The sequence below is a fragment of the Canis aureus genome, chromosome 6 (assembly GCF_053574225.1).
Source record: "Canis aureus isolate CA01 chromosome 6, VMU_Caureus_v.1.0, whole genome shotgun sequence".
Lineage (NCBI taxonomy): Eukaryota > Metazoa > Chordata > Mammalia > Carnivora > Canidae > Canis > Canis aureus.
In genome coordinates, this window is record NC_135616.1 from 4,551,004 (window position 1) to 4,578,213 (window position 27,210).

Sequence of the window (27,210 nt, forward strand, 5' to 3'; positions counted from 1 at the left end):
ATACTGTAATCTCAAATGCGTAAGTTCCCAACAAAGTTTGGCTGTCAAAATTGGAACTATTAGCTGACCTCTTCTCTCCCAGAGTTCATGATCTCATTCATCACTGAACACCTACTATTTGTCAATTACTCTGTTAAACAATTAGCACTTATGAACTCTTAATCCTCAAGGCTGCTCTTAGGGGCACCAGGATGTTTCTGGGGTTAAGTGAGGAAACTGGTTTACCCAAGATCCACAGCAAGTCAGCTGGGATCACGCCAGCCCAGAAGCCTGGCTCACCCACGCCACACAGTACAGCTTCCGTCAACTCTTAACAGCAAAGTCCTATGTGCTGTTTAAAGACCTACTAAATTACACCTTATAACAAATTATGCCTTATTCCAGGTTTGTATCCTTAAATAGAATAAATAATAAATGTATTTTTCAAGAAAAATTTCTTGAATAATTAGTAATAGTCACCTTACGCCCAAATCCTGGGACATACTAAGATGACAGGAAACCTCGTTCACTCCTGCTCCAGGTGAGGGCTCTGCTCCATGGCTTCCACTCTCAGGGAGGGACAAGGGAGCATTACGGATCCAAGTGCAGGGAAAAGGAACTCAAGAGTGTCCCTCCAGCAATAAGTGGTCCATCCCGGAAGTGAGGCACTTGATGTCCACTGCCTCCCTTAATGAGAGAATTACTCTCTTGAAAGATTAGTATAGTCTTCCATCTTACCAAGTAGCAGATAGTACAGTATAGTAACTGGGTGATCAGCATCTTAAAAAGCTCAGTTTCAAGTGACTCCTAAAGGTGCTTAGCTGACTCCCAAAGAACAGAATACACAATTTAAGAGAACAAAATACCACCCTTGTAGAACAGAGCTGAAATCACATAAATAACTAAGAATGTGTCCCCGGAAAAACAGAAATAAGCAAAGCAAAATAGTAATAGTAATAGTCATACTTACACAGTTTCAGATTTTATTTTCATAATTATCTTCCCATAGAAGCAATAATCTATATTTCCATAATAATACATTTAATATTTACTCATCAAAGAACTGGAAAAAAAATAGGAAGCACAGATTCCATACACAAATACCATAATATTCTGCATATGTACAAATAAATTCAATATATTAAATATATTTCTAGATTGACTTCACTTACAATATAATAACACTGAGTATTCAATTCTGAGCATATTCATGCAGACTTCCACTTTGGTAAAAGGGATGACATGAGTTCTGGAAATGTTTTTCCTGTTGTAAACACGTTTCCTGCTTTTGACCACACTCTCAGGATAAAGACTTCTGTACGTGGAAAAATAAAATGCATGAAGACGAAACAAGGGCTCTTTCCCGGACACCACACATCAACCCTGACATCAAAGAAATACCCCCAAGTCCTACACGTTAGTTCCTAAATGTGGGCAGGGAGGGGGGAAGAGGCTGCACTTAAAATAGAGCCTTTTATGTTGTTAAGGGTCAGCTACCCCGCTAAAACAGAATGCACTGAATCAAGCACTCCTCATTTTTAATATGTAAAAGTTAAGAACTTTTCCAAGGCTGCAATGAGTAATATAGTCTGTAAACAAATGGTCTAAAATACTTTTTAAGTGCTGCCAAATCTGTTTAGACATATGGCTGTTTAACTCACATGACCATTAATACAAAATTCCTGAAGTTTCCGAATGGATTTAAAGGGCACAACAGCAATGGCAGGATCTTGGAAGTATTAGTGTACCACCATCCAGTACAAATGTCTCTAAATGCAGCCTCACTGAGGCTGTCCCAAGTTAACCTCCATACAATTATTGAAAATGAGCTGCTACCTGCAGAACTATGAGGAATCAAAACATTAAATTTGCTAGAGTTTTAAATCAGATCTTCAATAAAGATTTCTACCCTCCTACCACCCTTTTAAGTGCACCTGCCAACCAGCTAAGCCCTCCCCTCCCTTGGAAACAACTATGGCTAAAACCACTCATCATAATGAGCCTTGGTGTCTCCAGGAGCAGCAAACTACACACACTGGACTCATATAAGGCTGGCTCATGGAGATTCATGGCTTCATGAATCTCTATTAGCATTTTCAAAACCATGACTGCAGTAAAATCTTGATACCCTCAGACAAGGTCTAAGTCCATGAATGGCATGTCAGGATTTTGTTCTTTGTTCTATGGTTTCCCAGAGCAGAAAACCACTCTGGGTGGCAAGTGCCTACAGAATGCATGCTGCTGCTGACTGGCACCTCTCTTCAATTAACAGATTTGGAGATAGGGCTAAACCATACAGGTGAACAAGGAATGCTTCAAAAATAACCTTTTAGGAGTACCTACAAGGACTAAAATATTGGCAGCACAGTCCTCTAAAAAGAAGTACTTCAGAAACAATTCTTCCCTTTCAGCTAAATGTTAATGTTACACAGCATTTTCCATGTCCAGTTACTGTCCTGCTGCAACTCTAAATGAATCAGAAATTATTTTGGAGGGAAGAAATGTCTATATTCTAGGTTGATGGGAACATCCCCTCTTAGAATGCATAAAAACAGTCATTAGTTTCCATTTAGTCAAGAACCAAATGGATTTGGGGACAGTCACTGTGTGTTTATTTAGGTACAAAAATGTAGTTCATAAAGGAGTTGAATATACCGTAAAAACTTTCAATGTACACATAAGACTTTAAACCTATCTTTTATTGGGCTAAACAGTATTGTAAGGCTCAAAACAGCATCCTGTCCCAATCGTGCCTCTGAAAAGATTTGAAGAAATCTTCAATAATTTAAATGTATCTAATATCACTGGGGATAAACTTGTCAAAAGTTTGAAATACTACTTTAACTCAGTAAACTTCACTTTTAGCAGCAATTATTAAATAAAACGAAAGGGAAATTCTCTAACAATAAATCACAAAAGCCCAACAGAAAAGAATTTCTATGCCTATTGTCCCTTTTGTTTAGAACACAGTTTGTAGCTTGCAAATTAAAAATCAACTGTGTTAAAATGTGATAGTACATTTTTTCTATTAATTCCTGATGGTGTCTTAGAAAGGCTGCTATGGAAAGAAAAAAAAGTGTTTTCAGGTAGTGGGTATGATGGGTGACTTAGGGAAATGATGACTAAACATGAATCTAGTAGCATTTTCAAAGCCATGACTGCAATGAAATCTGGATCCCCTCAGACAAGGTCCAAGTCCATGAATGGCATGTCAGGATTTTGTTCTTCCTTTCTGCAGCACAGCAAGATCCTAGCACAGGCCTCCTGCATACTCATCTTCGTCTTCCTCAGCAGTGGGGGCGGTGGCACCTTCAGATTTAGCCTGCGGCGCCGCAGGTTTCTTCTTGATTCCCCCTCCGGGAACCACCAAACTCAGGCCCAGCTTAGCATACTGTCAATGACAAAGCATGTTCTCAGAAGCTGGACAACAGGAATCTCAATATGCCATGTGTCAACTGTAGCTATCTATAAGAGAGAGATCTTAATTTTCTACCTCAGGAAAACCAATACTACCAGTAAAATGTAAAAACCACCACAAAAAATTCAACAGTGCACTGCCATCAGATGGCTCATGACCGTGACATGACAGGTATACAACTGGTCATCAGTTATATGCCACACTTAGGAATTTGAGATAATTGGGACACACTCAGTTAATACTTGCAGTACCTACAAAATAAAGATCTGTTGAGTAAATGAAGAGTTAAGCTAGGGACAAAGTCTTAATAAACTTATAAAAGCCTATATAAGACTTGACCTAGGGAAAAAAATGGAGTCCTCTATCCACATCATTACCAAAAAGAAAGGTCTCAAGCTGATCTGATACCAAATCAAATGAACTGGGCTCAGAAATCTACTAAAAAGGGAAAGCCACAGTCACAGCTCACGTTCTGTATACAGCACTGTGTGAGGCCATTTCTCACATGCAGACCAATCTATTCTGCAAGACAGGCTGGCAAGACAAGGACCAGCTGCTCCCTTCTTACGGATGAGTTAATGGAGGCTCACAGAGTTCATTAGTAACCAGCATCACATAACCAGCTGTCAAAGAAGTAGGCTTCCGAGAAGTGTATCAAATTACAAAGGCCACTACCTGATGAGCCTCTTTCAGAAAGTGAAGCCTAAAAGAAACTTAAACTAAGCAACTTACAGAGGTCAAAAGGTGGTAGAAAAGGCCAAGAAATGGAGCCGAATTAAAAAGTGTACATACTCAACATCATCAGATGGCTAGATAAAAGGCTGTAAACCCACATGGTTGACATCTAAACAGTCTAAGAATACAGTGAAATTCAGTGCCAATGCCACATTCCTCCGTAAGCAGTGGCTGGAGGTATAAAATAGAGGGGGAAATCTCACAAGCCCATAGGAGAGAAATAATCTCTACCTCTACCTTTCAAGAAAAAAGAAATAAAGGCCACTTACATCATTGTCCATGTACTTGAAAAGTGGCGAGTTGCAGACATCAGATACTTGGTCTTGGTCTTGTTGGTCATAGCCTTCAAGAAGCTGTTCCAGGGCAGCACAGTCTTCACTCCCACTGAACCCTGGAATGCTACAGCAAGCACGAGTCACACCCCTCCACCTGCCCTCAGGGGGTTCTGCCCCCCTCCCAGATGTTTGGCAATATCTGGAGACATTTTTGTTAACAGGTGGAAAGAGGCCTGGAATACTCTAGACATCCCACAGCGCACAGGCCCAAGAAGAGCAAGGGAAATGGGTGGCTTGCAAACATGCGCAGATTGAGACCACTCACTGTAACTACCTCCAACAGGAAATGATCTTCCCGTAACATGCAATCTGAGAACATTTCTTTACTCTTTTTGTTGTTGTCTCAGAAGACAAATGGAACAAAATCATTCCGGTCATTCACTCCCATGAAATCCCCAGGAGGAAAACATGAAAGATCACAACTTGTAAAAAAAAAAAAAAAAAAAAAAAAAAAATTACTGCTGAATTGGCAGGTAAGTCTACCTACCACTACAAAATTTTTTTTCACTATGAAATTTTTTACAACACCAAAAATAGCTTCCTGGCCAAGAACAGCTGTCTAAACAGTGATCTCCCATCGGGAAATAGAAATTTTACACTGCAAGACAGGGCTGCCAGCGTCTTACCTGTAGCTCTCCCTGACACACCTCTCTGCAGCCACGTAGTCGTTTCTGTGGAGGTGAACTAAGACTTGAGCAATTGTTTTCTAAAACAAAAGAGGTGATTATGGTCCAAAGTTACACCGAACTTGTTAGTAAAGTCAATTTCTTGACGTCTAGAATTGAACTTTACAGTCCTGGTTTGCCTACAGAGATTTATAAATTCTTAGTAACTTCCACGGGACACGTGAGGGAAAATGCCCTGCCATGGTACATCTCAAACTACTCAGGGTTCTGTTACGTGAAGGCTGAGTTAGGGGGTCCAAGGCAAGCCCAGGTGGTCTGAGGATCACACTGAATAACACAACTTAGAACACGACCACCATACACTGTAAAGAAAATGTCTCTTAAATATCTATACAGGTTTAATCTTGAAAAGGGAAATCTTGAAGTGGGACCCATGATGCCACAACACTTTGGAATTCTTAAAGAAATACTAGGAAAATGGTTAATGAATGAAAAAAACTTTAGATGATAGGAACAATACTATTTATAAGCCACAAAGGCATTAGCAAGACCGAAGATGTGACTAATAAGATCTTATTGGCAAACAGCTCTTCATAATGTGTTTTTCAATCTTTTTTCTTTTTCAGACGGCTTTTATTGATCTATCCTTAAATTTGCTGAATCTTTTTAACATCTCCATCATCAGATTAACTTTAATCCAGTATTTTACTGTAGACATTTGCTTTTTTAAGTTCCAAAATTCGATTTTAGTTTCAATCTAAAATAAAACAAAAACACAATCCTTTTGTCCATTCATCTATTTACCTTTATATCCCATGGAATAGTTAAAATAGCTACTTTGCAGTCATGACCTGGTAATTCCCTCAGCTGGGCGACATCTCTGGGTTTCCCTGGTTGTCTTCTCTTGGGAACTGGTCCTATTTTCCTGACTTCCTAATGTTGAGTGCTTTGAGACTATATCCTGGACACTGTGGTGCTTTGCTACACAGACTATCCTATAATTCTCAGGAGAGTGAGATTTCCAACAGGTCACCCAGCAGTCGGGCTTGGATGCCTGTTCTGTCTGCACTTAGTGGGCAGCAACTATAGTCTTCAGTGCCCCTGCCCCACTGCTGCAGCTCAGCCCCACACAAGAGCCTTGCCAGGTGCTGCGAGTCCTGGTTGGTGACCAAATCTTACTATAGCTCTCGAGGCCTATGCTCTGCTGCTCCACGTCTGTCCACCAGACACAGAGCTGGAGACTAAACCCAGGACTCGTGTGGGCACTTGCTCACACCCACACTCAGGGGATTCCCTTTTCCTCTTTCCTGGGCTTTTCTCCTTGCTCTTAGCTCATCGTCCTAGCTCCTCTGAACAGAGACTAATAAGCCTCTTGGGGTGTTTTATCTGCCTGCACCACCATCACAGCCGCCGCTCTGGTCCTGACTAAAGCTTACCTTCAGAGTAAAGCCAAGAGAAAAACAAGAGGAAAAAAATGGGGCTGCTTTTCCCCATCTCTCCAGTTAGAAACTTTGGCTAGATGGATTCCTTGGGCATTTTAGCTGGTGGAACTTCTGCTGCCCAGCTCCATGACTGAGGGCTTCTCTCAGGCAAGGTGCAAGAGAAACAGGGAAAATGCTGGCAACCCACTCCCTTACTGGCTGCTTCTCTAAGTGCTCCCTCCTCCTGCTATTATTTTTCACAGTCCAGAAGTTTTTTAATTTTGTCCAGAAGTTTTTGTTGTAATCAGCAGGAAAGATAGACTGTAGTGGGCTTACTCCATCTTGGGCAAAATTATTTTTTAAAATATCCAAGGAATCTAGTCTTATATAGTTGCACCAATATGAAAAATTAACCAATGTAAAGCCAAAAATAAACACTTTCAAAACATACCTTATAACAAGTTGGGTAATTTTCAATCTCCTTATAAATATTTTTTTCTTTCTGAATAGAAAGTGCTGCCTCATCAAACCTAACGACAAAACAAAGAAATGTCAAATAAGACAGCTCTAAATGATCTAAAGCAGAGATCACTGTTGTGTTTGGTATTACAGATTTTAGCAAAAGTAAGAAGGCTTCAGGCATTTTTAGCAACTGCTCCACAACCCAATTTCCATGAGCTCTGCACATGTGTCTGGCTTATCTTTTAAACTGTTCACCTGTTCGTGCATTAAGCAGACAGACAAAAAGCAGAACTTAAGGATAGGTTATTTCAAATAGAGTAGTTTAAGTCTGGTAAAGATCATCCATTAATGAGCATCAATCCAATTCAATAAACTGCTCTGAGAAGTTTTGTGAAAAGTATTAGACAACTCCCAATTTAATCATCCCAGAGTTCTTTCCTTCCTCTAAAGCCATCTAGACATCCCAGAAGGCACTGCCTGCTGGAAAATTCCTTCCCCACTCCATCCTCACTGCCACTCTCCACTGCTGCCTCAGTGGGCCACAGAAAACATCCTTCCTGCCACCTTTCATCCTTGACATTCACCTGTTTCAAAGAACTGTCACCCATTCTCCTTTTCTTCCATCCTACTCAGACGGCAAGATGAAGAAGAAAGCATCTTGAATACCATTTCACCAATCCTCCAAGGTCCTCTCCCTTCCCATGCCACAGCCTCAATCCCAGCACACCCTAAGCAGCTCCTTACTGCTTTTACAAGCTTATCATGCCCCTGTCCTGAGACTCTCTTCCTGGCATCTAACCTATGTCTAAAGGAAGTGTACATACCTTGCCCATCTCCCTCACCCCGAAAGTGAAAATGGCAAGCAGTCTGCACTATTAGGATGCAGTGGGAAAGAGCTATTTCATAGCCCAAATTAAAATATAAAAACATTACACTACACTTTTTTGTATGTTAACAATTATCTTTTAAAAAGATCTCCTGCATGTGCACACACACATGTATGCACACACTATGGCTTGATTTAACTCATGTGAATTAAACTGAATTTTTGTGGGCTGTGCCCTCACACCTTACTTCATACAGTAAGATTCATTGGAGAAATGCATTCTGAATTTCCAAAGACCAATTTGCTAAATTTTGGGAACAAAGCCAGTTTATATGTTGGGCATGGTAGCAGAACTGTAAGATTATTCCCCAAGACCTTTTCTCCTCATATACACTCCTTGTACAGTTTCCCCTTGAATGTGGGCACAACCTCTGAATATGATGGAACTCACTCCTGTAAGGATACTAATCAACTGACTTTGATGCAGAAAAGATTGTCCAGATGAGCCTGACCTAATCATATGAGCTCTTGAAAGGTCAGAGGTTGAAAGTCAAGAGACGTACTCTTACTAACTTTGAAGCAGCAGCTAACTATACCATCTTGTAAACCATCCAGAGGGTACATGCCAAGGAACTACAGGCACCTGTAAGTCGGAGAACTGACTCTAGCCAACAGCTGACAAGAAAACATGGGTATGAAAAAAAAAAAAAAAAGAAAGAAAACATGGGTATGCATCCTACAGCTGCAGGGAAAGGAATCCTGCCGACAACCTGTAGGCCTGGAATGAGATCGCAGCCATATGGGGCACCTGATTCTAGCCTAGTGAGATTCTGAGCACAGGACTCAGCTATACTGGGCCTGTACTTCTAACCCACAGAGCTCTGAGACAGTGAGTGCGTGCTGTTTTAAGCTGCTAGGTTTGTGGCTATTTGTCATATAGAAAAGGAAATTAAAATGGGGATTATATATATCTGTATCATTTGTAATTATGACTTTGAGCTTATCCCAGATCCTATTTTATAAAAAACATTACATCAGAACATTTGGTGACCATCCAGATTATATCATTCTAGTAGGAATCTTAATGTTTTAAGTTTTTCACATATTTAACTATTAAGGCTGCATTCTTCCCACATGACTTACTTCCTTGGCATAAAAACAGCATTTCCGTGTGCAAATAACCGCGAACTAGCAAAACAGCCAACTAAGAGAAATACTGTATATTTATATGTAATCAAAAAAACTGATCTACTTGGCTAAAAAGCCATGAAATTGATATATAAAGCCAATTGTTTTCAAATGATCAGGAAATTATTCATAAGTTAAAATGAAACCCAAAGTTAATTCTTAATACTCCTAACAAAATAAAATACACTTGGTTTTGCTGAAAGAGAATAAATTATCTTCCTGAAATTCAAAAATAAAATAAAATGCCACAAAAATTATGTGCATATGACAAGAAATTGTCATAGGACTTCACTCAATCCAGCTTTCAATGGCATTCTCCCTCACCATGATGTAGAACTCCTCCTCTGGCACCAACTTCTTCCTGAAGTCCACGACATATTTTTAACTACTTACAAAACTTTTCAAACAATTCATTATCATGACCCCAATAACTTGGCATCACAACGGACAGGACAAAGTTATGCAAGACAAAAACCTAGTGATTATGCTTAACTGGTACCTACTCCACATACACACACCCAGGCCTCCCTGAGTTTAGAGTCCAGTGAGTGTCTCAGTCAACTGGTAAGAGCCTAAGAGAGACCCTTGGAAGTGTGGAGTCAGGTGGGGGCACGGGTGGTTAACTGATACAGAAATCGGGTTCTCCTCCTTGTTAGGAATCATGACAAAACTTTGGAAAGCGTTCCTGATTTGGTTCAGAGAGCCAACCAGGCAGGGTTACCAACCAGCTCAGCTGCCTCAGAATTTCTCTGGAAGGCACAGGATCATACGTTTCCCTGCAAAGTCAGAACAACTGGAAAGGCCTTTTCAGGGAGGGAATACTGGCAACTGCCATGATTTAAGGCCTCACAGATGCAACTAAAATTAACTCTGATTCACTTCTAATTATGGCTATCCAGAAAAGAGGGAGGAGCAGAGGACTAATACAAATATATTAAATATTTAATTTTGCCATCTTAAAATATAAACTATTGTTAAGTTAGGATTAAATATTACAAAATCACATTAATGTAAAAATATAAGCATATTATCTAAATGTAATAAGCATAAAATTTAAAATTGCATGCTATACTCTATATTAGATGTTATTTGCATAAACATATAAAATTACTGTTCTAGTTTTTTTTGTTCTAGTTCTTTTAAACAAATGGTAGCACCAATTCAGATTATAACCAATATGTATTCAAAATATTCAAATATCACATAAATTCTCCCAGTTATCTTTCTATTAGCATAGATCTTCCAGGTTTTTCTTACTCTGCACTATTCTGAAATTCCTGATGGCAGTATTGTGACAGCTAACTTTTAATTTTTTCATACTCTGTTTTCAAATATAAAATTCCATAACACTCCTGAATAAATTCAAATCAATTTTTATATTAATCTATAACTTAAACAAATATTTCCATGATTTTTGTTCAAAACACTGCGTAAAATACTATCATTTTTTCAATGCATTTTTACTCAAAAGGAAGGCAAAAAGCAATAAAACAAATTCACAAAGTAATTAAAAGATGTACTGGTTGCCCTAGATTTATAAATGTCCCTCTTTCCAGCATCTCCACACCACTTTCTACAACTGTGAAGAAAACTTGTTCTAAAATAATGGTTCTCACTACACACGTCAACCAGACCCTTCAGGGAATGATAGTGGCTACCACTCCATGGTGGAGCTTTCCAGAGGAACATGCATACGTAGCTGGAAAATGCTGCTCAGCAGCCCTCCTGAGGAGGTTCTGGCCCCCCCACCCCACCCCTTTGCTACTCTCCTGGAACCTAGCTTTAGATAATCTCAGTCTGGAAAACAGAAGGGGAGCAGATGTGAAAGCAGAAAGATCCTAGGGAAGCTGAAGGAGGGCCCACATCTACACAGAGTGGAGCTTACTTTCTGCCCTACTTCCAACTTTGCTTCTTAGACTTTCAGTGGTCTATGGGACTTGAGCCCTAAGAAGGCACTGGAGGCCTTGGGGGAAGAACATCAGGGGAGTGGATGAGAAAAAGAGGTAAAAGTATGCCACAATGTCCCTGTCTGCCCTATAATGGGTAGAGCCCAGGGCACCATTCTCTGTTTCTACAAGTATGAGGACCTGCTCAAAGGGTCAGAATTTAGGTACTGTCTTACAGTTCGGCTCTTCTACAACACCTAGGACCATCACCACAAACAGCTGTTACTATAAGAAACCTTTTCAGGGACTAGTCTAAACTTACTATACCATCATTTGAAGTTGAGAATTGCCAGAGTTAGTATTCTAGTGGTTTGGATTTCTAGGAGGCCAGGAGAATTAAGATGAATAAAGGTAATGACCTAAGGCTGACGTATAAATTAAATTTTGTCTCATGGTTTAATACAAAGGTCCTAAAAACAAAATTAAGTAATGCCCGGGTAGCTCAGAGGTTGAGCATCTTTCTTTGGCTCAGGGTGTGATCCCGAGGTCCTGGGATTGAGTCCCACATCGGCTCCCTGCAGGAAGCCTGCTTCTCCCCTCTGCCTATGTCTCTGCCTTTCTCTATGTCTCTCTCATGAATGAAGTCTTTAAAAACAAAATTAATATACTATGCAGTTTAGACCAACAAAAAACCTAATCAATGAAAGAAGGTCCTATAAAATAGTCCATCTAAATAACAACACACAAGAGTTATTATTCTATAGTAATTTATTCTGATGCTACTTTAAACTTGCTTGAATTATATTTCAGATCTGTAGTCTTCATGAAGAAAGCACTTAATTCCATCTCAGAAAGGAGTCAATAGACTCTTTAATCATTTGTTTTTTGGTTCCTTCCCAAAATATAACCCGGGGGAACTAGGGGCAAATTTTCTGTCACTGGGGAACTATGGGCAAATTTTAATGAAAAGATCTATCTTCAGACCTATAGTTTTCTTTTTCTTTTTTTTTTTTTGACCTATAGTTTTCTAAGCATTTTTACCTTAAATACTACTAAACAACATTTTGGCAAACAGAATTTTATTAATGACAAGATGTTTACTAAGCTTAAATTAAGGTAAAGTAAAAAACAAAGGAAAATCCAGTAGAATTCTAAGTTTGTTGGGGTCCAACTATTATTTATGCCTTGAGTCGTATGTTTAAAGGATGAAAAAACAAATGCCAAATTTCCTATTCAATGACACTATTTAACTGTCAAGAACCTGTCGATTTGCATGGGTGAGCACTTTGGGTACCTTGTTATTTATGCCTATGTAGATACGTATCAAGAAAAACACATTATAACCCAACCAAATAACATATCAAGAACACTGCTTTCTCATGCTGCTGAGCCAGGTTTTAATCAATAAAAACATAATTTATGATACATTTTGGCGTCATATTTAGAAAAACGGCAATTCTGTTGATACTTAATTCAATGTTCCCTCTTACACCACTCTTTCTGCTAGGCAGCCTAGTGTGCCTGTGGCTTACACCAAAAACCTTACCAAGCAATTCTCCAAGTTCCTTAGCAGTTCCACATGTGGACTAAAGGTTGACAAGAACACAGTTCTGGAAATCTCACCTGCGGCCTCGTACCAGCAGCCTGGAAGCTTTTCCTAGTAATTCAACTGCCTGTCGTAAGCGTTCCTCATTCTGAAGGAATCAAAGAAAAGAGACTATTTATTGGCTGCTTTACCCTAGGAATCTTTTTTTCCTCCCAATAATTATTTGAAAGACAAGTAATAGCACTCCATCAAAGTGGGCAGGGGGGAAAAGTACCAAAGCTGCTAATCCATTTTATTAATATAAAAAAAACACAGTTCAATTGTGAGCACAGATAAATTTTCAAAAGCAGTCACTGCATTTCTCTATTTTCCTACATGTTATGAATCTAAACATTCTAAGTATACTTAAACGAAAAAAATCAAATTCAAACTTACTTCAAACACATTAGCTGTCTGTTGATATAATTGTACAGCCTTTTCTGGATCTACATTTTCGATAAGCCTATATGACAAGAAAATTGGACTTATATGAAAAAGAGAAAACTTGTTTTCCAAAGGATTTTATTAAGACAAACAGCCAATGGCTTCTATGCAGAAACCTGTGCCAACACTCACTTTCCAGCTCGCTCCAATGCCATGGCTGCTGTGTCCGGGGTGCCATTTTCTAGGTACATCATGCTGGCTTTCTCAATCAGCTGAACAGCCTCAGGCAGTTTCTGCATCTCCTTCAGGCAAAGGATACAGTATGGATCAGTAAATGCATCAACTTAAATGCAGAATTAACAATCTGAAATTCATTTTATTCCTATTTCATGAAGATAAATGATTCAAAATGTTATATAACAACAAATACATTTAGGATGAAACGCCTTCACATGGTTACTCTTCCCCATCAAGCTTCATTCAGGCAAACTAAAAAAGGTATTCAGTGAATTTCTACACAGAGCTCCTCACCACTTTTGAGTTTCAGAAAAACTCTACAAATGGTAGAAACCAAAACATTTGCTCTTAAATGTTTTCTAAGATTTATAATTCTTTGCACATTTACTGAGTCCCTTCTATCTATGAAGCTTATGCCAAAGGCTGTGAACTGGCAGCTCAAGGGCCATACCTCATTTCCAACTGCATCTTGCTTTAGTAGTTTCCAGTTAGATCCTTTCACAACTATTCTACGGCTTCCAAATTTAAGAAAAAGATCACAAGCTGCGGCATCAGCAGGCTGGCATTCCCACAAGGCAATGATAGGTTGGGGCTGAGCAGCAGCTGTCCTGGAAGCATGGTGCCTCTTGGTGGTGGCTGCATTTCTCCATACTCCTCGCTGCCGCCCACACCAGGGCCTGCCTTCTGCACCCCAGTCACTGCCCAGATCCTGAGCTCATCTGAGCTTGCAGCCCCCTTTCATGAGGAGTGCCACCAGCACATTAACTCTGTTTCTTACTATGAAATCATAGGTATCAGCATCCTGTGGTCCTTATATATCTATTATCTCCAAATCAAAACTCTTCTTAAAAAAAGGAAGAAAAATCACTGAAAAGCTAGACATAAAGTTTACAGGTATTATCTACATAAGGTTACCATCTTAAAGGAGGCTCCACACTGACAATTCAAGGGTTGTTTTTAGTCTGCCTATTCAGCACCTAAGTTGACAAATTCTTTAGGATATAAAACTTGCTAGTCTCATTCCTACTGACTTCTGCATGTGACTTTTTTATTATTTAGTTACAAAGTAAAAAAGGATGGGCTGCCTTCTTAGAAGTTACACTATTTATATTCTTCCTCATGTTTTTGTAGCCCAGCAAAATCATTAAGAAGAAAATGAAAATATGCCTATTGTCAGTGGTTTGTGTGCCTCAGTCACCCTATGGCTTCTGTGGAGCAAACAGGATATGAAACCACCCAGTGTAAATTTTACATTAAATGTCAAGTTCTCAGAAGTAGGGGAGTCTCTCATCTAGCTCTTGTCTAGCAACACTCTCCTGGTTGCAAAGCTTAGAAATTTGTTGTTCCCAGTTCCTGCCAATATATTCTTTTAAATTTCACCTTTAATACTCTCTATCTTAAGGTGCATACAATGTATCCTTGGGTTGAATTAGCAATACTTGGGATAAGAAATCTTAGCACCTCTGGCCTTAGAGCTAGGAGAGTTTTTCACTTCCATGTGAATCTACTTTAATAACACCTTGTAGTTAATTCATTTTACCTACAAGACAGTTGTGGCACATTACTGACCTTTAACATCATGCCAGCTTGCTCATAAGCTCTGCAAAGAGAATACAATTTTTCAGATGAGATCTTAAGGACATATGGGGGAGAGAAAACTTTCTACCACAGATATTAGAAGCTATGTCAATTAAAACTGACTATATATTGCTTTAGGCTTTTAATAACACATTTCTTTTTTATTTTTGTGGGCAATAATGCCTTGGAAATAAGAGACACTATATATTGCACTATATATTGCTTTAGGCTTTTAATAACACATTTCTTTTTTATTTTTGTGGGCAATAATGCCTTGGAAATAAGAGACATCTGAATTAAAGGGATTTTATTTGGTAGATGCAAAATTAAGTAAAACTCAGAAAGGTTAAAGGACTTATTATCTGACAAACCTAAATCCAAGTTTTGAAACAAGTACTCTCTAAAAAAACAGTAGAAAGACTGTTTCTCTCCACAAGTACTATTAACTATCAAGAAGGGGGGGGGGATTCTAACTTGCTTTTTCATAGGCTATTGAAGAAAATGGTCTTAAAAATATACGGTGATTTGAATGTAAACTCTGTATATCTAATTAGGAGTGACTTAGTTTCTAAGGGTCAGGTAAAGACTGAAACAAATGGAAAGGATTATTTTATTTAAGTCAATACAAATAATTCACTATTTATGGATTTATAACTTAGGAAAAATTTACTGACCTATGGAAAAACATTTAAAATATAATCTCCAGATAACATGAAAACATGGAAAATATTTACTTACTTGGCAGCATGAAAAAGACTGAATGGATGTAACAAAGTTGAAATTAAGGAAAAAAAAACGAGTCAACAGTTTTTAAAGATCTACTATTTAAAAGAACAATGTCACTTGCCCCAGTTGGCTCCAAAAGACAAATCTTATAAACAGATGAGGCAATCATCTTATGTCTGTTGATGTCTCTTACAGTTACATAATTCACAAAACACTAACAAAACACCACATAGATTCTTAAGCTATTTCCACCGCCCATTAATCTGAAAACTATCACTGAAATGCAAAATTATTACAACTGTAATTTGAAAATGAGATAAAATGGACATTTTTTACTTAGTAAGTTTTAAAATATTTCAGCAAAATTTTTTTGTTTTAAACTACTTAAAAATCTTTTTTCAAATACCTAAGAAAGACTTAGTTTTAAAAATATTTATAGAACTGAGATGCCTGGGTGGCTCAGTGGTTGAGTCTCTGCCTTCAGCTCAGAGCGTGATCCCAGAGTCCCAGGATCAAGTACCCCATTGGGCTCCCTGCATGGAGACTGCTTCTCCCTCTGCCTGTGTCTCTGCCTCTCTCTGTGCCTCTCATGAATAAATAAATAAAATCTTTAAAAAAACATTTTTTTTTTTTTACAAACAGCTTATACACTTCTAATACCTGTGCTACTGTTTCATTCTTCAGCACCTGCACATTTCCTTCACTTCAACCCAAAGAAAACTGGCATCACGCAAACAACAGCATATACTCTCAAATACAGCTCTGCGAAACTATGAACCTTATGATTAAAAGTCTCGGTCTACTCTTTCAGAGTCTAAAAATGCAGAATTTTTCTAATCATTTTCTTTTTTTTTTTTCCTAATCATTTTCTAAATTAATACCATTGTAGTACACATGTAGGAAACTTCTAACAAAAGAAAATAATAAGTTTCTGTCCAAAGTATCACATTGTTGAATTTCCTTGTGAAGGTTGAAAAGGGTTGAAAAAGATACGCCCTATTATTCTCATGGGCAACAGCTTCTCTCAGGCAGGCATCTTTTGCTTGCTCAAATTGTTTGGCATTTTTAAAAGCAACAGCTGAAATAGAACAACAACAACAAAAAGACTTTCTAATCCATTATTTTAAAAAACTTCAAACGAATCATTACCAAAATCTGCATCATGTGGGAAGCATGAGAAAATATCCTTATTTTAATCAAATACATAAGTTTTATACAACACTACTTTTTTCTCAGGAATTTTCTTACAATTTTTTTTGATTACCAATAACTTGGCAGTACTTTCAAAAATGTGTAGCTTTGTTTCGTTTTGTTAAATTATAGACTACTAGCAATAAATCAGTGCCATTTCTGCTCAAAACCAAGTCTTTCTACAGCAGCACCTAAGCTTTGAGAAACCAAGACTGTATCAGTCAACCAATACTCCCAAACAACAGGTCCTGTCACAAAAGACAGGATCTTACTTTGCCAATTTTACATTTACTACTAAAAGCAGTGCTTTAGTTACAGCTTATTCCACCTTTCAAATTATTTAGAAACAGAAGACCGATATGCCTTCCTTTTGGCATAATCTTTAAATAAATGCCTAAAACATTAATAATGCATTTCTTTCAAATAAAGCTTTTACACTGTTTAGTAGGTTTCTGTGAAAATGACATCTCCACTGTTGTAAAAGTGTCATCATCAGAGCAAAACACGGAGTGGCCCTAAAACTAGAATCTTACAGATTTTGGAAAACTTGTTTACAAACAAGTAAAAAAAAAAAAAGGATACTGTAAAAAAAAAAAAAAAAAATTGTTAAAATCAAACTGTTAAAATTCTCTTTTTTTTTTTAATTTATTTTTTATTGGTGTTCAATTTACCAACATACAGAATAACCCCCAGTGCCCGTCACCCATTCATCCCCACCCCCCGCCCTCCTCCCCTTCTACCACCCCTAGTTCGTTTCCCAGAGTTAGGAGTCTTTACGTTCTGTCTCCCTTTCTGATATTTCCCACACATTTCTTCTCCCTTCCCTTCTATTCCCTTTCACTATTATTTATATTCCCCACATGAATGAGAACATGTTTGTCCTTCTCCGACTGACTTACTTCACTCAGCATAATACCCTCCAGTTCCATCCACGTTGAAGCAAATGGTGGGTATTTGCCATTTCTAATAGCTGAGTAATATTCCATTGTATACATAAACCACATCTTCTTTATCCACTCATCTTTAATAAAATGTTCAAAATAAATTACTGAACTATTTTCACCCCTGGACTTACACATTTTGCTTTTTAAAAAAATGTATTCTATTGATTAAATATATTTTGTATAACCCCTTAAAGAAAATAAAGGATGATTTAATGGGAAAATATGATCTGAATGTGTATTTGTGAAGGCAGTTCATGGTCTCGGATGCTTATAAAAACCAACCTGTGATAAATTTCCCTCAAGAAATTTGCAAAATGTTGTGCCTTCTAGTTACAAAAGTGTTCTTGTACTAGGTGTCCATAGAATCCATATGAAATTTGAGCTTTTAATAATTTTCCTTTTAAATAGGACAAATAATTTACATCATCCAACAGAGAGAATAGTCAGGATTTAAATAAAAGTGCTAAAGACTCATTTACCCAAGTTTCTATTTACCCAATTTCTCTACTATTCTTTGATGATATGCTAAAACTAAAAGTCTATGAAAAGCACATTATGTAGGTGGTCTCTAAGTTAGGCTAACAAACGTGATCTGGGCTATGGCTGAAACACAACTGCAAATGTGTTTAGAGTACTTCAAAAAGGGCATTATGCTTTGTATCCAAAAAAATTGTGGATATGCTAAAAGCTGTCATTACATAATTAAATGGTAAATTTTTAGTAAGGTTCCTCTCTGTTGCATGTTGCAGATCATTTTTATCTAATATACAGATAATATTTATTCAAATAGTCATATAGCTTAATACTTCACATTTATCAGCATTATACCAAAAGTGTGGTTCTTAAAAAAAACATGTGCCAAACAGACACAGGATCTGTAGATCTGCCTAGAATATGGCTAAATTAAAAAATAAAAGTTAACAAAGAAAAATCTTTATTCCATTATAGAAGTATAATAGAGAGATATGGCAAAAACTCCTGGAAATAGTGGGCAACTGATTGAAGTTCAAGAATATATGAACAAAGGGGATCCCTGGGTGGCTCAGCGGTTTGGCGCCTGCCTTTGGCCCAGGGCGCGATCCTGGAGTCCCGGGATTGAGTCCCGCATCAGGCTCCCTGCATGGAGCCTGCTCCTCCCTCTGCCTGTGTCTCTGCCTCTCTCTCTCTGTGTGTCTATCATGAATAAATAAATAAATCTTAAAAAAAAAATATATATATATATATATATATATATATATGAACAAGGCAAAAAGCTTGAAGCTACGTACTGCCAACCCTACCCATCTCTGCTGTCAGAAGAGAGCTGCAGGTCACTGGGTCTCTCAGCCCCCAACACATCTGAAAATAACAAGTGTGAAAAAAGCAAGGGCCTGGGCAGGTTTGGTTTTTTTGACTATTAAATTCTCATAGAAAGCATTAAGTGTAAGTATTTTTGCCAAGATGAAGTTTTCAGCCTACGTTAAGACTAGATATTGGAGTCAAAGGGCTATCATTATACATACCTGCTTTTCCATATTCAGAAGCAGCACTGTCATAATCTGGTTTCCATTTTAAAAAACCAGTTTTCAGGCTAAAATGAAAAGACACATTTAACAGAAGTTAGCAACCACATTTAGAAGTCAGAATCCTGCTTTAATGGCTTTGTAGGTGACTTAAAAACAAAACAAACAAACAAAAAACCCACGAGGTACAAAATCCCCATCTTGCCCACTTCTTCCCAAATTTATTTACAATTAAAATCAACCTATTTTCCCTCTCACTATCACAGATGCGGGTTTCTTCTTTTAAAATGTCTGCATAAGGGACACCTGGGTGGCTCAGCAGTTAAGCATCTGCCTTCAGCTCAGGGTGGGATCCTGGAGACCGGGGATCGAGTCCGATGTCGGGCTCCCTGCATGGAGCCCTCTGCCCCTCTGCCTGTGTCTCTGCCTCTCTCCCTCTCTCTGTGTCTCTCATGAATGAATAAATAAAATCTTGAAAAAAAAATAAAATGTCTGTATAATATCCAAGTACAGCAGAAGTTCTCAGCACATGGTCCCCAGACCAGCATTACTAAGAAATGTGCTAGAAATGTAAACTCCAGTCCTACAGAACCAGAAACTCTGGGGTGGCAGCAGCAATCAGAGTATAACAAGCCCCAAGGTGCATCAAAACTTGAGACCCTCTGAAGCGCAGCATCAAGCAAGCAGTTGGATTCATGAGGCTGAAGCTCAGGAGAGGCTAGAGGTATTAACTAAGGAGCCACTGGCACATACCACACAAAGGGCCCAGTTAAAATCCACCAGGGAGATCTAGAAAGTGAGCAGAAAGCCTACAGAATACAAATATTCAGAGCAACAACACAGGGAGTCAGCAAAACAGGTTGAGAATTAGCCAGGAAAGATAACTGGAAAGACTGGGATGTTATGAAAACAACAGGATCGCTACTGGTTTCTCATACGCCGAAACAAAGAGCCATCAGTTTTGAGTCTTTACCTGACCTGCCCTTTCAATATTTTCTTTTTTAGAAACCTAAGAGTCAAGCTTTCCCCTCTATATCCAGTCAAGTAAGTAAAGCTTACCCCCTCTTTTCGACGGATACCGTCCAATGCTGCCTCTTGTGTTGTTACTTTAATTCAGGCCCTCATCATGAGTCTACTAACCAGTCATGGAAAGTCACCTTTCTTGCCTGCCCTCCCTCCTCTTCCACTCACCCCACCTTGAGGATATTAATTTTTCCTTACTTTGTACACCCCCTGAAACAACTGCATACCTCTGTTCTAGCATTTACTATCTTATTTCTACTCTCTGATGACTTGTATGCTTGCCTGTGAATTCTAAACTCCTGAATAAAGAACCTCTTTTGGTTACTTCAATAGCTCCAATGGCTGGGTCAGATATACACTGCCTGAATGTGACAAAATTCTCACTTTTCTCTCCCCTCCCCAATCTCCACATTTCTTTTGCCAGGTCCTATTGGTTACACGATCCCCAGAAAAGCTAACATTCAGGACCATCAGAGGGGCAGCCCATTCAGTCTGGCCCCAACTTCTCTGCTCAAGCTCATTCCCTGGCACTGCAACTACTCTACTTTATTCCCCTGGCATATTTTCAAGCCTATACACATACTAAATCCTATACAGATTCTCGTGGGATTTTCCTTCTGTTTAAAAAAAAAATTATTTTCCGGGACTGAGTGGCTCAATGGTTGAGCATCTGCCTTTGGCTCAGGGCGTGATCCCAGGGTCCTGGGATACAGTCCCATATCGGGTTCCCAGCAGGGAGCCTGCTTCAACCTCTGTGTCTCTGCCTCTGTCTCTCATGAATAAATAAAATCTTAAAAAAATTTTTTTTTTTTTTAATTTTCCAGGACCTGCTTAGAAATCACCTTTGGGAAATCTTCCTGAAATTTTCCAGATAGAATAAACTCCTCCTCCTGTGCTACCAAAGCAAAGCTGAGACCGCTTTATTATGGTCTTTATCAAACGCACTATTTTAATGATACTTTTGGGTTTGCTCCCAGAGAAAGAAAGAAAGAAAGAAAGAAAGAAAGAAAGAAAAGAAAGAAAGAAAGAAAGAAAAGAAAGAAAGAAAGAAAGAAAGAAAAGGGGGAGAGGGAGAGGGGAGAAAGTAAGATTGCTGGGGGCATCTCCTGCAAAAAAGGGAGTAGAACACAGTCACAGGGAGGAAGTAGTAACACAGTAACTATAGACTTGACAATTGGAACAGTTTTTGGAACAATGGAACAATTTTTCCATCGTTCAAGGGATCCCTGGGTGGCGCAGCGGTTTAGCGCCTGCCTTTGGCCCAGGGCGCGATCCTGGAGACCCGGGATCGAATCCCACGTCGGGCTCCCGGTGCATGGAGCCTGCTTCTCCCTCTGCCTATGTCTCTGCCTCTCTCTCTCTCTCTCTGTGACTATCATAAATACATAAAAAAAAAAAAAAGAAGAAGAAGAAAAAGAGCTGGCGCTGCCATCTTTCAACGTTGCAGCCCTGGACAAGTCATCATAAGGCTTCTCCAGGCCTCACCTCCTCTTCTGTAAAGTGAGATTCTGTACTCGACTCCATGTAGAGGTTTCGTTTTCTACAATTACCAGACACGAGTTCGTCGCAGCAATGACACTGAGGAGGGGAGTGCGGAGAGCTGGGCGGCCTCAGCTCAGTCCCGCCTATCTGCCGGGTGCCTACAGCGTGGCCGTGGCAGAAGCTGGGAGAACACACGCAATCAGTAGGGGAGCGCGAACCCCTGGGACGCGACAAGGGACGCCCGCGGATTATCAGCCACAGCCGCAGCCCCCTCCGCACGCGAGAGGCTTTCAGAGCGCTGGTTCTCAACAAGGCGATTTCTGCCCCGGGGAGTCCGTTCTGGTCGTCAGCGTGAGGGAGGACAGGTGCTGCGGGCATCTAGGAAGTAGAGCCCCGGGATGCTGCCAAACTGCGAGGCGCAGCGCGGTCTCCTCAAGGGAACACCCAGAGCGAGCGGCGGAGCATCCGGCCCCGCAGAAGGGAGCCCAGAAGGGAGCCCAGAGGGGAGCCCAGAGGGGAGCCGGGACGACTTCCGGCAGGCGCTGAGTCCGCTTCCGGAGGGGCAGCCGGCCCCGCCCCGGACCCCCGGCCGCAGCCCCGCGGAGCCGCCGCCCTCCGCGCTCGCTCTCCACGCGCCCCCTCCAACTCCCGCGCGGGGCCGGCGTGGGCCACGGACCCAGCCGTGTCTCTCACTCACTATTTCTCTGCCTTGGCGAGGTGCTCCAGCCCTTCGTTTATCTTCTGAGCCGCCATCTCCGAGGTCGGGCCCTGACGTGAAAGGCGAGAGCCCGGCTGAGGAGGCGTGGGAACGCCGCAGTGCAAGCCGGGAACGGCCCCGCGGCCCAGCTGCTACAGGGGCCTGGAGGGCTCAAACCTAAGGCGGCGCAGCAGCCTGGGGAGCGGGTCTCGGGGCCGCGCCGGCCCAAACAGCGCAGGCGCGGAGCGTCAGGGTTCGCCCGCTCCCAGGGCGTGTAGCGCAGGCGCAGTGGGCGCTGAAGGCGGTTGGCTCGTTCCTGCGTTGGTTCAAGGAACATTTACTGAGCACCTACTAGGTGCCAGGAACCGCTCCAAGCGCCGGGACATCAGCAGGGAGTACAGCGGGCAGAGAAGACCCGCCGTGGTGGAGCCGTGCCTTCCCGCTGGTGCGAACACGCCGGTGTAGAATCGATGACTCGCTCCATAGCTGGGAGCGTCCTCACCCTGCCGAGGAGCGCCCCCTGCACAAAACAGACCGTCGGTGCCCCGGACTGTGCAGCAGTCACCGGGCGACACTAACTGCGGTCCGCGCTCGGAAGGAAGGGTTCAGGGACATTGGCGGGGCTCGGGCACAAGTACAAGCTTGGCCCGATGGACCATCACGGAGATCCCGATGCCCGCGGGGCCCGTGCAGCCTCCCAGCCGCCCGCTCCCGGGGTCGCAGCCGCAGCTTACGGATCGCCAGGCCCCGTGCGCCCTCCCCTGTGTCCACTCCAGCCCACCCTGCCTGGCGCCGGGAACCCCTCGCCTTCAGCAGAAGGCTCTGCGGTTTCCTGTCCTTCTGCTCTTCTTCCCACGTCCCCCTTTACCCGGCCTAGATCCCGTGTTCCCTCCTATTAGCCGCACTTGTGATAGCTGGGCCTCCTCGGCCCTCCCTGTCTGGAGAACCCCCAACTCTCCACCTACCCTGGAACTGCTCTTAGGCAAGTAAGTGTGGCTGGAGAAATATCAAACTAGCTGCTGACATTCCTCATTGCAATGGTCATAAACATCAAGGAGATAACTTGGTGCTGCTGAGCAACTGGGCTTCGTTTTCCTGTCAAATTACTCACCCATCCACTTGGATGGCTGTTTGCACCCTCTTTCTCCTCAAAATTCCCACGCAGTCTCCCCGCCTGCCTGCCAGCTTTTACTTCTTGTTTTTTTTTTTTTAATTTTTTTAATCTATTTATGATAGTCACAGAGAGAGAGAGAGAGAGAGAGGCAGAGACACAGGCAGAGGGAGAAGCAGGCTCCATGCACCAGGAGCCCGACGTGGGATTCGATCCCGGGTCTCCAGGATCACGCCCCGGGCCAAAGGCAGGCACTAAACCACTGCACCACCCAGGGATCCCTCTTGTTTAATAGGAAGTAGCAATTGAGGGGAGATCTTGCGTTTGGCCTCATCAGCCCATCCACCAATCACCTGCATCTGTTCCTAGTAGTCTGCCTTTTCTCTAGTGATCCTGTCTCATCTATCCTCACTTCCTTATTTAGTCTCATGGGTATAGGTGCCATCCATGCCCAAGGCTTCCCATCATCATCCCATCACTAGCCTGAGCTTCCCTGTATGAGGGCACAGCCTTCCAAGAGGGTGGAGGCGGGTGGAGCTATAGGCCTCCTGCAACCAACTCAGTATCACTCCTGCCACTTGTATTGGTCAAACCAAGTCATGAGGCAAGTCCAGATTCAAGAGGTCGGGAAATAAAGGAGTTGTAAAATATTGTGACTGTGACCTCCAGCTCACCATAGCTCTGGAATGACTGATGCCTTATAAGAGACCTGAGGCCTTTATCAGGAAACGGGCAAGTCTTACATTTTTTAAGTGAAACTAGACTTAACGTCCACCCAGTGACCCAGTGCTATCAACCTCCAAAACCACTGAAAGTGCCAGAAGTTTTCCTAAGGGATCTACACCAAGTCTATTGCCTCTTCCTCCCTCTCTCTTGTTCACACACCCATTCATTAAATCTTTTCTGAGCCCCTACTCGGCACAAGGCACTGTTCCTCACAGGATGCAATTGTAAGCAAGAGAGTATGGGGGAGGAAGAATTCTCTTCCTCTGCCCTTCTTAGATTCTCCAGCTGGGGCTCTGTAAATCAGACTGGCAAAGACAGCAACAGGAGGAACGCATACAGATTTATTTAATATAAGTCTTACAAGATGCAGAGCCTTCCTAAGGAAAAGAAGTCCTGCAAAAATGGCTAAACCTGCATGTTGTTACGCTAGATTTGATGAAGAGTGGGAAGTTGTAGGAAACACGATAGTACAAAGGGCACGCCTTAAGGGTAGTAAACTGAAGGAAAATTAGCAAGGACAAGCAATTCAGGGTCCCTGCAGGGGACCTGAATTCCTCCATCTTCTGAGATAAATCATCTCTTCCAGATATGGGGAGGACACTTCTCATAGGAGGACTGACAGGTGCAGGACATGCTCCCCCAGAATATGTCACCTTGACTTGTTGACTATTGTGCGGTGAGGAACTTTGAGAAAACAGCAGAAGCAGGAAGATCACTCTGACCTCCTTTGCCCATTGCCCTTCTGCCCTGAAACAGGTCATAAAACCCTACCCGAGAGCTGCTTCCCTATACCTGGTGGAAAGCAACATCCTTATCTCCAAAGATGGAGGGACCCAGAAGAATCTGAGCGGACAGTACTTGCCAATCTTCCCCCACTATACTACCCTTACCTCCTGCTCCTTAACCTGTCATGTTCCTCCGTGCCTGCCCACTCCTCGCTGAACTCAGCATAAGAGTACCAGGTGTGGTTCTTTGGGTCCTCTTTTCCTTAGGAAGGCCCCCATGCCAGGATAAAACTTACATGAAATATGCTTGCATACTTCACTCCTGTTCATCTTTGTTTAATTTTCAGACCTAGCCAGAGCTTCTAAGAGAGTTGAGGAAAACTTTTCCCCACCCTACAGGATCTTCTGACCTGCTTCAGGGGAGAAGGGGGTGGTCAGAGAGACCTTCCTGCACCTGTTTTGTTTTCAAATCCCTTCATCTTGGTATTCCAAGGTGCCATAATTTGGGGTAGCCTGTTCTTTTTTTTTTTTAAGATTTTATTTATTCATGAGACACACACACACACACACAGAGAGAGAGAGAGAGAGGCAGAGACACAGGCAGAGGGAGAAGCAGGCTCCATGCAGGGACCCCGACGTGGGACTCGATCCTGGGACTCCAGGGTCATGTCCTGGGCCGAAGGTGATGCTAAACCGCTGAGCCACCCGGGCTGCTCGGGGTAGCCTGTTCTAAACCCTATCAGGACATAATGTTTGCTTACATGGAATTTGTGATCAATTGAGGGGACACAAATATTAAACCTAAATTTTATTAAGAATTGACAAAGAATGGAAAAGAGAAAGAAGGTTATGGCAGCCCCATGGCATTGGAGGGTTCTCTGTTCCCAAAGACCTTAGACTAGGGAAGCTGTAAGTACAAGCCAACTCACCTCCCCGGGAAAGGGAGCAAACAGGGCCAGTAAAGGGGGGACACCAATGCTCTATTTTCTTCTTCTCCCCCTTTCCCTTCCTACATGAGGGTTGAGGAAGGGCTTAAGGGAGGGATGTTTACACTGGGAAGCCAGCTTGGAAGAGCCCAAAGTGGAAGCTTGCAGCAAATAAGGAAACACTACAGTTTTTCAAGCTAGACACTGTGGTACACCTCATGAAAAGAATTCTTGCTATCGCAGCAGCTTCCACCAGCGCTGCTGGTGTCTCTGTCATCTTTGCCTTCTACCAATCTCCTGCTTCTTTCCCCTCCTTCCAGGACATCTCTCACCTCCTCTCTTGGGTCCCTTCAGATACTCAATGTCCCATTCATTTTCCAGGCTGGCTGCTGGCTCAGGGGACCCCATTGAACTCATTCCCTCCTCTTATTCTAAAAGTTCTATTTTTAAAAAAATTTATTTATTCAGGAGAGACACACACACAGAGAGGCAGAGACACAAGAAGAGGGAGGAGAAGCAGGCTCCATGCAGGGAGCCCGACACGGGACTCAATCCCAGGACTCCAGGACCACACCCAGGGTTGAAGGCAGGTGCTAAACCACTGAGCCACCCAGGGATCCCTAAGAGCTCTTCTTTCCTGCCTCAATAAACATTTACATTACCAAGGGCTCTACCTGTTTTGGATCTGACTACAGTGATTTTCACTGAAGGGTGAATGAGAGCTTGCTACCCCTTGGCTGGCTGATGGTGGGCTGCAGCCTTGGGAGAGTTCTTCATGCCCCAGTCCCCTTTCCTCCTGTGCACAAACCTCCCCTCCCTTCCCCTGTCTGCTCTGCTGCCACAAGCAAGATTCTTGGACCTACCTTCCTCAGCTGAGCATTCAGGGAAATTAAGAGAAGCTTGGGAGAGAGTTTGGTCAATGAACTCTGATTGTTTTGACTCAAAAACCATAAATGAGGAAGCACAAAAGTTCCTATATCACTAAGTTCTGTGTGCTTGTTAAATTACCAAGATCTCGGGTAGCTCCAGTGGCCCAGCGGTTTAGCGCCACACCGCCTTCAGCCTGGGGCCAGATCCTGGAGACCCGGGATTGAGTCCTGCGTTGGGCTCTGTGCATGGAAACTGCTTCTCCCTCTGCCGGTGTCTCTGCCTCTCTCTCTATCTCTGTGTCTGTCATTAATGAATAAATAAAATCTTAAAAAAAAATTACCAGGATCTCAGCTGTGCTGATTTTTTTAAATAATTTGTTTCATTTTTTGTTTTGGTTTTGCAAACATATTGTTACCTTATAGAGAGACTTGGCCCAAGAGTTTAACCATGAGCCATAAAGTCATTTCTCTGGGAAGATACATTTCTCAAAAGCACAAAAACAAACAAAAGCTCAAAAACTTTTAGGACAAATCTCATAATTTGACAGGATCCTCAGAACAGGAGTTCAGAAAATTATTCTCAGCTTTTGTTGGGATAAAACTGATAGATGCCACTACAATCTATATT

General features: G+C 41.6%; 1 protein-coding gene and 2 long non-coding RNA genes across 4 annotated transcripts in view; 2 read left to right on the plus strand and 1 right to left on the minus strand.

Annotated features, from left to right (window-relative positions):
* The window catches only part of LOC144315428 (uncharacterized), a 57,385-nt gene extending 37,206 nt beyond the window's left edge, over positions 1–20,179 (plus strand). The window contains exon 6 of the long non-coding RNA XR_013381110.1: positions 20,029–20,179. This is a non-coding gene — a long non-coding RNA (uncharacterized LOC144315428). The remainder of the gene's footprint in view (positions 1–20,028) is intronic.
* Positions 950–22,414, minus strand: NAPG (NSF attachment protein gamma). 2 transcript variants are annotated; one of them, XM_077899945.1, is made up of 12 exons: positions 22,226–22,414; positions 19,024–19,091; positions 16,380–16,464; positions 15,399–15,416; positions 14,652–14,682; positions 13,038–13,147; positions 12,858–12,924; positions 12,500–12,570; positions 6,966–7,044; positions 5,094–5,173; positions 4,402–4,531; positions 950–3,444 (listed from the first exon to the last, which is right to left on the minus strand). In XM_077899945.1, the coding sequence occupies exons 1-12, from the start codon at positions 22,279–22,281 to the stop codon at positions 3,352–3,354; spliced, it is 888 nt and encodes a 295-aa protein (XP_077756071.1). In that variant the 5' UTR covers positions 22,282–22,414; the 3' UTR covers positions 950–3,351. The 2 variants fall into 2 exon arrangements, with proteins under 2 accessions (XP_077756071.1, XP_077756070.1); XM_077899944.1 differs by having other exon boundaries at positions 950–3,370; positions 22,226–22,395.
* LOC144315432 (uncharacterized) lies at positions 22,158–26,919 on the plus strand. The gene is made up of 2 exons (XR_013381120.1): positions 22,158–23,211; positions 26,182–26,919. It is a non-coding gene; the product is annotated as an uncharacterized LOC144315432 (long non-coding RNA).
* Positions 26,920–27,210: the final 291 nt, after the last annotated feature.

Excerpts from the sequence above, each read along its gene's own strand:
- NAPG (XM_077899944.1), bottom strand. The coding sequence starts at position 22,281 with ATGGCGGCTCAGAAGATAAACGAAGGGCTGGAGCACCTCGCCAAGGCA. Across the intron at positions 12,925-13,037 it reads GCATTGGAGCGAGCTGGAAA|GCTTATCGAAAATGTAGATC; the intron begins GTGAGTGTTGGC and ends CTTGTCATATAG. Across the intron at positions 4,532-5,093 it reads TGTGTCAGGGAGAGCTACAG|CATTCCAGGGTTCAGTGGGA; the intron begins GTAAGACGCTGG and ends TGCTTGCTGTAG.